At 43.0% G+C, this 15289-nt stretch overlaps 1 protein-coding gene across 9 annotated transcripts in view; it reads right to left on the reverse strand.

Moving 5' to 3' along the window:
- LOC141995937 (sodium channel protein type 1 subunit alpha) overlaps positions 1 to 15289 on the reverse strand; it is a 179006-nt gene that overhangs the window by 114362 nt on the left and 49355 nt on the right. For all 9 annotated transcript variants that reach the window (XM_074967483.1, XM_074967478.1, XM_074967480.1 and 6 more), the window contains one exon: positions 6827 to 7142. In XM_074967483.1, coding sequence (XP_074823584.1) covers positions 6827 to 7090 — 264 coding nt within the window. In that variant the 5' untranslated portion in view covers positions 7091 to 7142. The remainder of the gene's footprint in view (positions 1 to 6826; positions 7143 to 15289) is intronic.

The following is a 15289-nucleotide window of genomic DNA, read 5'->3' on the forward strand; positions in this document are numbered from 1 at the left end:
CCATCAGCTATCACATCCAGGAAAATCTGAGCCCTATTATTATTACTAGCACTTGTCCTCCAGTCTATATCTGGAAAGTTAAAGTCTCCCATGATCACACAATTCCCATTAGTATTTACTTCATTAAAAACATTAAAGAGGTCTCTATCCATATCCAAATTGGATCCCGGTGGTCTATAGCACACCCCAAGCACTATCCCACGGGAGGCTCTAGTAGCTTTCTTCCCCAATGTGATTTTTGCCCAGACAGACTCTGTCTTATCCTTTCCATCACTTCTTATTTCTTTACAATCTACCTCATCATTGATATACAATGCTACTCCACCACCTTTGCCTTTATTTCTGTCTTTCCTAAGCAGCACATACCCTTCAATACCCGTACTCCAGTCATGACTACTGTTCCACCATGTTTCTGTTATCCCTATAATATCTGGTTTCACTTCCTGCACCAGTAGCTCTAGTTCCTTCATTTTGTTACCTAGGCTCCTCGCATTAGTGTACAAACATCTTAATTTTTGCTGTTTGGCTTCACTCACATTCTTTACCCTGTTGGGCACAGACATTCTACCACCAGTATTACCTATTAGACTAGTATTTACACTACTTCCTCCTTATGTCCATTCTCCTACCCATGGCTGTATCCTTTCTTACTTTTGTCTTCTTCCCTCTCAATGCTAAAATCTGGTGTGGACATTACCTGGAGATCTCCCAGCCATCTCCCCCAAATTCCTAGTTTAAAGATCTCTTAATCAGTTGTGCCAGCCTCCATCCTAGAAGTCTATTTCCCTCCCTACTCAGGTGAAGTCCATCCCAAAAGAACAGTCCTCTGTCCATGAATGCTTCCCAGTGGCCATACATCCCAAAGCCCTCCTTAAAGCACCACTGCCTGAGCCACCTGTTGAGCATCATAATCTTGTCAGACCTTTGTTGCCCTTCTCTAGGAACAGGCAGAATCCCACTGAAGATCATCTGAGCCTCGATTTCCTTAAGCGTCTTCCCCATCCTGGCATAGTCTCCCTTGATACATTCCAGCAAGAATCTAGCCGTATCATTTTTTCCCACATGAAGGACAATCAGTGAATTCTTTCCCGCTCCCGTTAGGATCCTCGTCAGCCTCAGGTCCACATCTCGTGTCTTAGCGCCCGGCAGACAGCACACCCTTCTATTCTCTGGATCAGCTCTGGTTACAGGCCTGTCTATTCTTCTCAGTAAGGAGTCCCCAATCATGTAGACCTGCCTTTTCCTGGTGATGGTGCAATTCTCCGGTCTATCCCCTATGCCCTCTGGCTGCAAGTCCTCTCGATTCCTATTGTCCCTTGCAATCCTCTGCAACCCATCCTGTATCCTCCTGGGGATCATATTTGGTGGTGTTATCTCCACTGACTCTTCCACTCTTCCCACAGGACTAGCTGCTCTTCTCTTCTTCCTTGCCCTCTCATCTTCAGTGACCACCTGCTGTGCCACTTCTTCATTTTCCAACTCCACAAACCTGTTCCTGAGCTCTATTTCTCCTTCACTAGCCCATCTGTTCCTCTGCCTGTTCTCTTAGTCACATGCTTCCACTGTCCACCCAGCAGTCTCCCCTCAGAGTTCTTCGGTCCTGCTTCCATCTGCAAGTCTGAGCTTTTCCCTTCAGCCTCCTCATGTCTTTGCTCCATCATCCACTCAAACCCCCTTCTAAACTCAACCAGAGTTTTCACCTGCATCTCCAATCCTTGGATATTTTCTTCCATCAGGTCTATCAGGCGGCACTTCATGCAGACAAAACTCTTTCCAGGTATGCCCTCCAGGATCATGTACATGCCGCAGCTTCCACATCCAGTCATCTTCATTGTGTCTTCCAATGCTTGGGTCACTACCGCTGCTGCCTCTGTATCTGTCATAGCCATCTCACCTAAGTCAAATACCTTCTCCTCCAACAGAACTCTCACTCAAACTCCCCTGTTTACAGCTCTGTTTGCTGGCTCCTGTGCTGCTGCAGCTGTCTGTGCCGCTGCCTGACTGGCTGGCTACCATTATAGGACCCCTAGTCAGAGAAGCCCCGCCCCTAATCAGGGCTCAGCTTCTCTCCCAGCACACTGCCCATACCAGCCTCTTCTCCTCCAACAGAACTCCCACTCAAACTCCCCTGTTTACAGCTCTGTTTGCTGGCTCCTGTGCCGCTGCAGCTGTCTGACTCTGAATAGCCTCAGCTTTCCATAAAGTTTCCCATGGTATCACTAAAATAGCTAGGGACTGATTTGTCTGAGCATCTTATCCCAAGAATCACAGCCCCATACACCTGCAGGAAACAGATTTGACCACTTCCCCCCCACCCACCACTCTTCTTTCCAGGGAGAAGCCTTTAGACCATGTGATTTTTCAGTTGAGAGTGTCCACACTTGCAATCTCCCACTCATGTTAGCGTTGCTTCTGAAAGCATCCCAGGGCACTTAGGGTATCAGACAACTATTCATATTGGTTGGATGGTTTGGTTTTGTCGGCCTGAGGCTTTCATGCCCAAAGGACAGGGCTAAGACAATGCCTGCCTAGACTTGGCTGCCTGTGAAGGGCCTGTATAGTGAGGAGGCTACTCTTTTAGGTAAAAATATTACCCCCGTTAGAAACACCAAACCCCTGACCACCAGAGAAAATAGCCATGTTTGTCTCCAGGAGTGATACCAGGTTAACTGATGCACACTCAGGAATTTTCTGGGCTTATAAAATGGATGCTGGGGTAGGAGGTAGTATAGAAACAAATAAATGGTGGGCCAAGAGGCTACTTACTGCCTGAACATTAGGGCATGGGAACCCACTGTGGCAGCTGGAAATAACAGCCCAGTAGCTAGGGCATGGTGACCTGCAACAGCAGCTGGGGGATGGTAGACCAATATTTTCCCAATCTTTTAGGTGTTGCAGGAAATTTATCCTCTATTACACTTCCCCAAGGTGCACAAGGACGGCTATCTAGCTATAATTTGGCTACAGTAGCTGCAGACCTCTTTTACCTTGTTTCACAATACTCAGCACATTCTGGCCTGAATGTTGGGGTGTTTATGTTTGTCTGTTTGTTTTTTAAAAATCTATTTCACTATTTGATTCTCTAATTTTAATTAGGATGGCTTGACTTCTTTCCTGAAAGAGAAAGTATTCCCTTTGTGGAGATCTGGGTATGTAGGAATCAGTGCATGTCTATGGCCTGGAGTTTTCTGCATGGATTTGCCATGCTGCACTCTGTGAGGGGGAGCCAGGTACTGAGGATTATCTGCCCTCCTGCACTCTCTGAAGAGGAGAAGGGATGATATTATTCTTTTACTTCCCCTTTGGGAGTTTGTCCCTATAATACTGCTTCAGACAGGGGAGCAAAACTGGGCTCAGAGACTATTCCAAAATGTATTTCTGGTAGCTACCAATTGCCCTGTCCTTAAAGATGCTGGTCTTATTTGTCTCTCTCTCCCATATAAGCCTCTTCTGGGTCTCTCAAAGATGGGCTCTCCAGATGTTCCACCCATCTCTATTGCATGGCATTTACATGGGCCAGAGAGGTCTGTGTTTTTCTGGGAGGTCTCAGCGTGGTATATAAGTTGGAATTTCAGGAGGACCACAGGCTTTTATAAAGGTGACATTGGGGCAGGAAGCTAGGCCTGAAGGCTCCTTACTGTGCACTCTGCTATTGGCTATGTCAATGCTGTGTCTTTGTGTCCTCCACCACAGTCAGAGGTATGGCTGCTGGTGTGGGCTATGCGTATTCAGCCATGGTCATCCATCTGGTGTGCTGCCCTTCTAGCGTCACTTCCCTTATGGAGATGGGGAAACAGGGGCTGCTGGCCCTGAGGTAGCATTGCCAGGTGTCCAGTTTTTGACCGGAACACCCAGTCGAAAAGGGACCCCGGGGGCTCCAGTTGCTGACTGGGCTGTTAAAAGTGCAGTCAGCGGCGCAGTAGGTACCTGCCTGCCCTGGCTCTGCACGGCTCCTGAAGTGGCTGGCATGTCCCTGCGGTCCATAGGTGCAGGGGAGGCCAGGGAGGCTCCCCGCACTGTCCCCGCCCTGAGCGCCAGCTCCACAGCTCCCATTGGCTGGGAACCTGCTTGACTGCCAGAGACTGCGATGAATTGTGGGGCAGTCAGGTATATCACTTTACTTGCATATTTTACATGGAAATCAGTGAGACAAAATGAATAAAGAACTAGACTTTTAAAAAGGTAAAATATGTGATTTCTGTAAAAGGAGGCCAGCAATTTAAAGAAAATTTCTCTCAATCTCATACAGTGTGAATGGCACAGAATGGCTCTTTCAGTGGCACCAAAGATTGGCCTGAAGTAAAAGTATTGTTCTGACACCATACTTCCACTTTCTTTTTATCTAGTCAAAATAGAATTGTAATATAAAATTTAGCAAGCTAAGTCACACTTAAAATACTGCACTTTGTGAAAAGTCAAAAATCACTCTTTAAAATTTATATATCTTAGTATTTGTATGCTCCTTATCACCACAGTGTCTAATATTTACAGTGATAAATTGAAACCGTCACAAATCATCAATTGATACTGTAGCTAACGTCTTTTAGAAAGCTTCACATTGCTGGGGATAATGCTGCAGCTGCTTTCTGCTGCCTCTATATTGAACGCTGAGGCAGTGTAACAGAGAAATCCTGCAAGGACTCTAGAATATTTTAAGGCTAGCCGTATGTGCAAACTCCAACAGAAATGTCCTAATTGCTTTGGTCTTTCGGTCTCATTCTGGTATCTTTTGCTTACTTGTGTGTTTCTTGATCTATACCATACATCTCCTAAATAGTTCAAAAAGCAAATATACTGCTAGGTCTTTTCTATCAAGGCAGGTGCATAATACCAAATAAGGTAAGGATTTTATGTAACTGCCAGTTCCAAATCTGCAATAACCTGGAGAAACACCTGCTCATACAAGCACCGAATTTAATCTGCTCCTTTTAAGCATAAAGCAGATATGTTTGTCTAAATGTTAAAAATTAGGGCTGTCGATTAATCGCAGTTAACTCACGCGGTTAACTAAAAAAATTAGTCACGATTAATTGCAGTTTTAATTGCGCTGTTAAACAACAGAATACCAATTGAAATTTATTAAATATTTTGGATGTTTTTCTTGTTCAGACAATCGCTAAGACAAACTAGTTTGTTTACATTTACAGGAGATAATGCTGCCCTCTTCTTATTTACAGTGTCACCAGAAAGTGAGAACAGGCATTTACATGCCAGATATGCTAAACATTTGTATGCCCCTTCATGCTTCAGCCACCATTCCAGAGGACATGCTTCCATGCTGATGACGCTCTTTAAAAAAACGCGTTAATTAAATTTGTGACTGAACTCCTTGGGGGAGAATTGTATGTCCCCTGCTCTGTTTTATGTGCATTGTGCCATATATTTCATGTTATAGCAGTCTCGGATGATGACCTAGCACGTTATTCATTTTAAGAACACTTTCATTGCAGATTTCACAAAACACAAAGAAGGTACCAACATGAGATTTCTAAAGATAGCTACAGCACTCGACCCAAGGTTAAAGAATCTGAAGTGCCTTCCAAAATCTGAAAGGGATGAGCTGTGGAGCATGCTTTCAGAAGTCTTAAAAGAGCAACACTCCGACGTGGGCAGCATCATCGCCTGCAAATGTAAGCAAATGTAAACAAACTTGTTTGTCTGAGCAATTGGCTGAACAAGAAGTAGGACTGAGTGGACTTGTAGGCGCTAAAATTTTACGTTGTTTTATTTTTGAATGCAGGGTTTTTTGTACATAATTCTACATTTGTAAGTTCAACTTTCATGATAAAGAGATTGCACTACAGTACTTGTATTAGATGAATTGAAAAATACTATTTCTTTTGTTTTTTACAGTGCAAATACTTGTAATAAAAAAAATAAAGTGAGCACTGTACATTTTGTATTCTGTGTTGTAATTGAAATTAGTATATTTGAAAATATAGAAAACACCCAAAAATATTTAAATAAATGGTATTCTATTATTAACAGTGCGACTAATCGCAATTAATTTTTTTAATTGCTTGACAGCCCTATTAAAAATATTAATAGGAAATATTTATATTTATTGTATTATGCACAGCAGCCTCACAATAGCTTGGTGTCAGCTATTCTTCAGGTTCAGTATAAATGCTCCTCCATTTACAAAGAAAAGGGATAACAGAATAATACACAAATTATTAGGGGCTCAATACTGCATCAGAGAACCCAACAGTATTTTGCCATGGATTTCAATGGCAGCAAGTTATTTTCAGTGCAAGCCTAGATTTTCATTTTATTTATTTTAGGCCATGTAATGTGGTACCTGGATGTAAACAATATATTCAGATATTATATTGCATTTATAGCAAAAATAACTGATTTAATAGTAAAAGCAACATTAAGCTCCGCAAAATCATGGAATTGTATATATATATATATATATGCAGTCCCAAGCTCATCATGCAAATTAAGATGCTCACAGTACCATGAGCCCATGGTGATGAGCATGGTCAAAATACATGGGTTAGATAGAGACAGTTTTTTAGCATTCAGTTGTTAAGTGTTTTTCTATTTACTAACTTTTTGGAAGACGGAAATACATGTAAGTTGTTGACTATGAATACTTCCTCCACTTGTTACATATCCTGTTCCTTTCTATGATGCTCAGCTAAAACTATCTCCACACCCTTTGTTAAACAGTGGAATACCATTTGCATACATATGGTATGTTACATAACAGAGCTCTCTTGTACATTTTATGTAAATTACACATTATGTACATGATGAAAAAATCCAAGCATTACCTTATGAAAGTGACAATGAAACATGCTTGATAATAAATACTTACTTTTTTATTGATATAATATGGGTCCAGATCCTCCAAGGGCTCGGACACCATTCCTGGAGGTATGTCACCATAAATAAATGGAAGTGACTTTCCTGCCTCCAAGTCACTATTAGGTTTTGGGCCATTTTCATCATCATCTTTACGGTCTTGTTTGGAACACTTAGCCTTTTCTGCAGCAATGCGTTGTTCAATAGCTGCAAGAGACTCTCTAGTGAAGTAGTGGAAGCTGTCAGGTCCTGGTGGTACAAGCACTGACTGCTCCATCTTTTCATCCTGCTCATTTTAATTACCATTTATTCTCTTGCATAGGAAAGTGCTAAAAGAAAACAGAAAAAGAAAAGATGAATGTGTTAGAACAATCAAGGGAAAATATTATTTATTTAGTAATATTTAGTTTGCTTATGACAGCATCAGTACATGCAAATATAAAATACTAAAAACAATTTAAATGAAACTCAATTCAGCATTTAAAATAGAAATTTGATCGTTTTCAAAGGCACCTATTTGGTTCTTGATAAACCAACTATATATAAGATGAAATCATTTCTCAGTTCTAGAAGCTGTTTAATCAATTTTTACCCGAAGTATTTTATCGGAGGGCTTGCCGATACAGTCTTTTATTGCAACTGATATTTTATTAATTATGAAAAAGAAAGTGGTCCCACTGCAGAATCCTCAGGGAACATATTGTTAATTATAGAAGGCCCAATTCAGCAACTCTTACTCATACTGAGAAGTAATTACTCACTTGCATATTCACAGGCAGACTTATTGAAGTCAATGGAAGAAAGAGATGCAGAATCAGGACCTAAACAAATAAAAATTGGCTCCATGTATTGCAGATAAGAGCTCTGCATTACCAAAATATATGGTTCCTAAGATTACTTGTACAGCACTTACTCTCTTTACAGTTAACAAAAACAATCTTTCTTCATATTTCTCTTTCATTTAAACAATTGTTCTGTATACTAGCATTTTCTTCAGTAAAGATGTTTACAAGTGAAGAATTAAAGTATTTTTAACAAACATAGTATGCAGCTTAAAAATAAGCATGGGCACAAAAAATGAGTGCACAATAAAACTGCAGCTCCTGCATATTTTATGCTGCTGAATAATTTTCTGATTTTAGTAGGTACATTGTTTAAATGTGTGTTTGGGCAAGCAGTAGAGCACATCTGTCCTATCAGAATGTAAAGAGATGTCTGCAGTCTCCACCCATTGGCTGGCAGGGCTCTGTGAAATGACGAGGCAGCCTTTGAGGAAGGTTGGAGGATCAGTGCCAGATCTAATATATTTTGAAAGAAGCAAGAAATGAGGAATGGCAGACATGTGAGAAAGCAAGAGATGATAGGAGGGGAGAGATCAGCAGAGTTGAGAAAGAAGACTGAAAAAGAAGCACGGGTTGCAGAAAGAAGCAGAAAAACAGAAAGGGAGGAAGAAATATTGGCAGGAAGAAATTAGGGGGCACAGGAGAGAGGAAAATTAATGAATTAGAAGAGAAAATGAAGGAGGGAAAATCAAATGAAAAAGTTGCACATCTGGAAGAAAGTAGTACTAAAATAGGAATAGAGATAAAAGCAATGAAAAAATGCCAAAAGAAAAGCAGACAGGAGAAGTGGGGGATAGAAGTCAGGGGTCGGAGGAACAGGAAGGGTAGAGAAATACAGAAGGGGTGGAAACCTCTATCAAGAAAAAAATGAATAAAAAGAAATAGAAATTGAAAGAGAAATAAGAGATGAGAGAATAGAGGAAGAAAGAAAAGCATATAGTGGAAATGGAAACCAGTAACAGATATTATATGCATGTAATCTTAAGCAGATGGCCCACAGAATTAAAGGCAGTATAAGTACAAACATTTTAAATCACACTAGTATATACAGTAGTGTCTCTGTTCAGCGGTGAAGGTGGGAGAAGGGAAGTAGAGTGATGAGGAGATTCCATAGCTGCACAATTTGCATTTGTTTTCCTTCATTTCTGAAACAATTTTTTAAAACATATTTGATCAGGACATGCAAGAGAATGAAACACAGACAGAGGGATGGATTTCAAAGTGGAAAGCTGAAACTTTATTAACTATGAACTTTAATGGATGGAACTAAACCCCCACAAAATACCAGATATTTATTTGAGTCAAGGGATGTGTTAAATAATCTCATACCAAATAGCCAATATTTAGGGGTGGCCTCTTCAGCATAACCCCAATGATTTACCCCACCTTCTCACTCTGCCCCCAGGAGGAGACTGAGGGTACACATGAAGGGTACCTTAGTCTGTGAAGACTTAAGGCCTTCCCTTTTTCCGCAAGGCTAAGAGGGTCCATGGCTGACATTTTTTGGATCTCTCAGTCACGTTTACCTCTGGAAAATGGTCCCTTTGAGCGTCTCACCCAAAAATTGCAATGAAATTAGAAAATCACAACTTTTAAACACTGTTCTTACTCATTAACCTTAAACTGGGCCTCCAGGATTTTGTATGAGAGGCAGAAAATCCCACCAAACACCTCGTCAATCCTTTTCTGAGGAAGAATCTCCTTCCTGACCCCAAAACTAGCAATCAATCAGACCCACAGAATCTTAGAAACTAATTCAAATTATACCTCCATTACAAGGTAAAGAGGATGGGGCAGGACAATGGCTGCCAGGTAGTCTGAGGGCTTCCCATACAGCTGGGTAGGTATTGGGTGGGGATGCATGAGACTCAAACTCTCCCTTCTCCCCATAGCCAATGGGTAGCAGAGGAAGGTGGAGAAATCTCTCCTTCTTCCCTGCCCCCACTCACCCAGGGATAATCTCCTGAGGGGTGATGGGGAGAAGGCTCTCTAGCTGCTGAACCTGCCATTCCTTTTCCCTTCTTCTCAGGACCTCAGGGGTTGTTTTTCACCTGCCGGTCTAATCATTCATACATACACCCATTGAGATGGGGGAGAAGGCCTTAAAGGGTTAAAATGTGCACTATATATTTACAATAAGCTACACTTTTTTATATATAAAAGAGCACATTTTCAAAGCACTCCCCACACTGTGTTTAGAAAATTTCCTGTGTTTTCCAACAGCCGCAAACTGGTGTTCAAGCTCCTGCAAAGCGCCCAGAGGAGCCCCTTTGAAACGTCCTTTCTATACAGACAGCTGGTGCACAGGAAGCCACACAAATTGTAGACAGGAGGGAGGAAGATTTTGTCCAGTAACAGTGGGAAAATCCCATATCCTATAAAAAGAGTTAATGGATACTCTCTGTTCATGCAGAGTTCATTAGGTGTCCTCTGTCACTTTCACCTTTCTGTTCAGTGAACTGGATGGAAGTCAAATTCCTTCAGAAGGATAGAGGGTGAATCAAACCTACAGGACTTGAAAACGTAGGTGCATGAAATCTAGGTACAATCTAGGTACAATCTGTTGCTTAGCCACCCTATTCAGCGACTGTGTTTACAAACAGTTGAAAAACAATACTGTATCTCCAAAAACATATCTGCATTTTTGCCTATAATTTTCCATTCAGAAAGTTATGTCTCATTATTTCTCTATAATTAATCCCAGATTATTCTTTACATTCATTATACTCTTAGTAATACATTTTAATATTGTGCTAAGATGTAGATGACCAACTATACCACTGCTATTATCTAGATATAAATAAGTGGATTGTGCTAAACAAAAGATTCCACAGGAAAATCTATCAAAGTTAAATACTTTCATAATCTCTATACAAAAACAGGATACAGTCCCTTTTCTTACACAGCTCCATGTTTCTAATCATTTAGAGGTGCACGGAGGCAGGTTTGACATGGATTCAGTTTCTGCCACAGTAATTGTGAAACCAAGGGTGCAAAGCACTTCTCCCAGCCCACTGTGGAGTGGAAGGGAGGCCCTGACATGAGGGGGAGAAGGGAGAGGAGATGGGATCTGGAAAGCAAGCTTGCCCCTCATTCATCCTGCAGTGTTGGATCCTGTCCTAGGCACTGGTCCTGGCTTTACGCTTTGGGCATTGAGATGTGGTGCAGGCCCAGCTGCTTCTCTGTCATGGCTGGGACAAACCCGAGTGGCTCTGCAATCCCATGTGCCAGGTTGCAACTCTCGGAGTAGGGAGCCAGGCCCAGCCCCGTGGGGCAGCAGCTGCCGCTGTGGAGTGAGCGTGGGGCAGGCTCACTCTCAAGGCAGGCTCACTTCCTGGGCCCTGTCCTCCCCTCCCATCCACACTGGGCTGGGATTAGGGTTGTGGGGCTGGGACAGAGGGTGCTACTGTCGTTAGTCCTTGCCCCCTCAGCAGTTTAATATGGTGCGTCTATTGAACTGGGAGGCTACATCTGCTCCTGGAAGTGCAGTCTTCATTAAAACTTAAAAATGAACGAAAGATGGATTACTCAAGTGTGTAAAGCCCTGGCCTCAAAACACTAACACAATATAACACTTCTCTCTTCAGAAATGACAAGAGAAACCTTTTCCATTTACATCAGTTTGAGAAGATCTTGTCAGCTGTGTGGAAGAGAAAAGGTTTTTTTTAATTTTCTTTATTGTAGTTCATGAATTTATTCTTAAGTACCAGTAAAATGAAAATAATACTCTCTGGTGAAAAGAGGAGTGATGCACAAACAGACGAAGATGAAAAGGTCTAAGATGCACCAATACATATGCCCCACAAATGCAGGAAATTGTTTTTGTAGGATCAACCTTATCCTAACAGACTATTGCAAACAAAGACAACCCTATGGAGTTTGATTACTGAAGGGCAATGAGTAAATGCCCAACTTTACATTATCTCCCACTCACCCATGCAAACACCTATTTAGTGTTTTGCTGCTTTAAGTGACCACCTGTTATACCTGAATGTTACTGCCAACCCCGATCCCAGCTTAGTGCTCCAAAAGGAGATAAACTATCCCCAAGGTCCCTACCAATATAGCTTTTAGATCTCAAAGTTGGTGACTAGTTCAGCCCTGTGAAAACAAGTACAATCAAACATTCAGGCAGAGTGAAAGCCATCATTTAGCAGCCAGTATTCTATCAACGGAAGAGACCTCCACTAACATTACCAGTAGTGCTTACCATCAAGAAAGAGATGTAACAGAAGTGCTCCTAAAGCTCTCTTCCTAAAGCTTCCCAGGGGGTTCTCTTCTCCCTCTCAGAAATGAAACCCACCCACTGCAGGACTACCATGAAGGGAGCACATTACACTTAAACATAGATAACAAGAAAAGCATATATAATATATAGGTATATAATATATTCTTGTCTCTGGCTGGCTTTTGGAACAGAGAACACAGCGTGCACTGATACAGTGATCACAGACTATTTAAAGGAATATTACCATTTGTGCAAGCTTATAAAAAAGGTAAATAGTATGACCCAGGTAATTATAGGCCTGTAAGCCTGACATCAATCCGAGGCAAGATAAAGGAGTGGCTGTGTAATGGGGGCTCTCAACCCTAGAGCACCCCTGGCAGCCTGGTCAGCACTACCACTGGATCCTTGCTTCAGTTTCCCAGACATTTAATAAGTCCAATGAGGCTTGAATATTGATCACAGCCCCTTCAGGGGTCTAATTTTTCAACCCCAAAGGCAGAACATCATATGAATAGGCCTTCCTCTCAGCATTTCTAGCAGGACTGGACAGAGGCTGAGTCAACCGGAGTCTGTCAAACCCCCATTATGTCCAAGATTGCTTAATGGTGAGGCCTTCGTGACCCAGAACCCTCCCCTTGAGTCAGGGACCTCTTGTCACTAGCTGGGGGAGGATCATGCCTCTTGGGTCAAGGTCCCTACGGATGCCAAACCACAATGACCCTTTCTCAGGACAGCACACAATTTCTCTTTTTTTCCAGAGCTTCTGCAGTTGCCTGATGAAGTCTTTCATAGGAGTCAGGTTTCCCTGAGACTTACATTCCTGGTCTCTTCCTTTCTAAAACTCTTCCACCCAGGAACATTCTTCCTTGAGTTCCTTTGCTAGTGAGCCCCCTCTAGGATTGCCAACTTTCTAATTGCACAAAGTCAAACACTCTTGCCTCAGATCCAGCCCCTGCCCTGCCCCTTCTCACTCCATTTCCCCTCCCTCACTCTCCTCCACCCTCACTCACTTTCAGTAGGCTGGGGCAGGAGGTTGGGGTGTGGGAGGGGATGAGGACTCTGGCTGGGGGTGTGGGCTCTGGAATGGGGCCGGGGATGAGTGGATTGGGGTGTAGGAGGGGGCTCTGGGCTGGAGCCAAGGGGTTTGGAGTGCGGGTGCTGGAGGGGGTATGGGCTCCAGGGTGGGGCAGGGAATGAGGGGTTTGGGGTGCAGGAAGGGGCTCCAAGCTGGGACAGGTGGTTGGGGTGCAGGAGTGGGTGTGGACTCCAGCCAGGCGGTGCTTACCTCAGGTGGCTCCCGGTCCATGGCGCAGCGGGGCTAAGGCAGGCTCCCTGCCTGCCCTGGCTACCTGTGGCTCCTGAAAGCAGCTGGCATATCTGGCTCCTAGCCGCAGGGGCGGCCAGATGGCTCTGTGCAGTGTGCGCTGCCCGCCCCTGCAAGCACCACCCCACAGCTCTTACTGGCAGTGATTCCCCGCCAATGGGAATTGCAGAGCTGGCACTTGGGGTGGGGGCAGCGTGTGGAACTTCCCTGATCGGCTCTGCGCCTAGGGGCCATAGGGACATGCCAATTGCTTCTGGGAGCCACGCGGAGCCAGGGCAGGCAGCGAGCCTACCTTAGCCCCAATGCACCGCCAACCGGACTTTTAACGGCCCAGTCAGCGGTACTGACCAGAGCCACCAAGGTCCCATTTTGACCGAACGGTTCCGGTTGAAAACCAGAGGCCTGGCAACCCTAGCCCCCTCACCAGATTCCTGGAAGCTTTCTCTATAGGAGTTTTCTCTTTCTATATTCTGGGAACTGTTCCTCTCCCCAAGAGCCTCCTTTTATCTTGCCCAGTGCTTCCCTGCCTAATTAACTGCCTCCCAGTAACTCAATGAGCTAACTAATCCTAGGTGAACCTGAATTGTCTCATTACCCCGTATGTCTCTTTCCTATCCTTCTCCTTTTTCCTTCTGTCTAATAAGAATCTGGCTTAGCTGGCCAAGACTGTAAATTTTGCACCACCGCTGTAAATCTGTGACCAGGCAGAGGCAACAAAAAGCAGTGCCCTAAACACCCCAATGCTGGTACTCCAGGTCCTGGAGTGGCTAAGACCGTGCATTATGTCTGTGTTTCTCCATCAGAAAGGTTTCAAGCAAGAGTCAACACCAGAGACAGAAGCTGCATTTTCTCTTTGCTATTCTTCTCTCTCCAATTTTGCGTGTGTCTTCTTTTTTCTTCTAGGAAATGAGATCAGACTTTAACAACAACAACAGCTCCAGCTAATGCCAAGTAACTTCTTCTCTTTTCCCCCAAAAGGGCAGTTATTACCATCTTTGATACCATCTAAGCAGCTATCAAACAAGGGGTTTTTCTTCTAAAAGCAATTTCTAGCTAGTGGAGAAAGAAACAAAGAATGTTGCTACCATATTTTATATTTCAAATCCTTCAATTGTTTTTCCTTCTTTTCTATATCTTTAACAAAAGGTTAAAAAGATGTTTAATTACATGTAACTCCATGGTACTCACCGGACTGAGGTCTCTGTATACCAAACCCCAAATCTTTTTTGTCACTGCTTAATGATGAACAGTGACTGGGTTACGTTAACACCTTTGGCCCGTATATTCCATCTAAATTAGTATAACTGCCGGAAGATAGGAATAAAAATACTTGAGATAAAAGATGCAAGTGATCTGACAGAGACTGTCAGAATTAGTCACTAGGTGCAGCAACAAAAATTGTGCAATTACTTGCTCTGTTTCTCTCTGGTCTCACACTGCAATTCTAATGCCTGAGCTGTAGTGGTACAGTGTATTTTAAACAATCTGTTTTTCTCATGACTCCATCTCAAATCCCAGCACTGGATCTGGGGATGACCCCCTAAGGGTATTCTTGTGGATGTTACTCTTCTGTTGGCACAGGCATATCAGGCACAGCTTGGGGGAGAGGGGGCGAGAGGAGAGAGGAAATGACGCTGCTTATTTTCGTTGCCAACCATGTTTAGATATTGGAAGTGATGGTGGCTTAATACTTACATCCTGCTGCCGTCTCTTTTTATACTTCTATGGTATAACCACAGTATCTGGGTTTGAGGCTCAGGGACCCTGGGACCAGACCTAGACTTTGCTACTAGCGCTCTGTGTTAGGTGGTGCATCTGTGGTTCCCTGTATATGCATCTCTCTTTAAGAGACACTGAAAAGAGGAGTGCTGTAGGAATTTTACATGAATACTTCAATACATTTCTTCCTTTGCACTGACCCTGGTAAATTTAATACTTGCTGAACTCTTCTTTATGTTATATAGTCTAGCGATTTGCCATGTTTTGGGAGGTCAGAAATGAATTCTCTATCCCCAAGGATAAAGAACAAAAAATGATATTGAATCAAAGGAAATATAAAATATTTTTAAAAAATCAACACTG

This window comes from Natator depressus, chromosome 11 (assembly GCF_965152275.1).
Source record: "Natator depressus isolate rNatDep1 chromosome 11, rNatDep2.hap1, whole genome shotgun sequence".
NCBI classification, from domain to species: Eukaryota; Metazoa; Chordata; order Testudines; family Cheloniidae; genus Natator; species Natator depressus.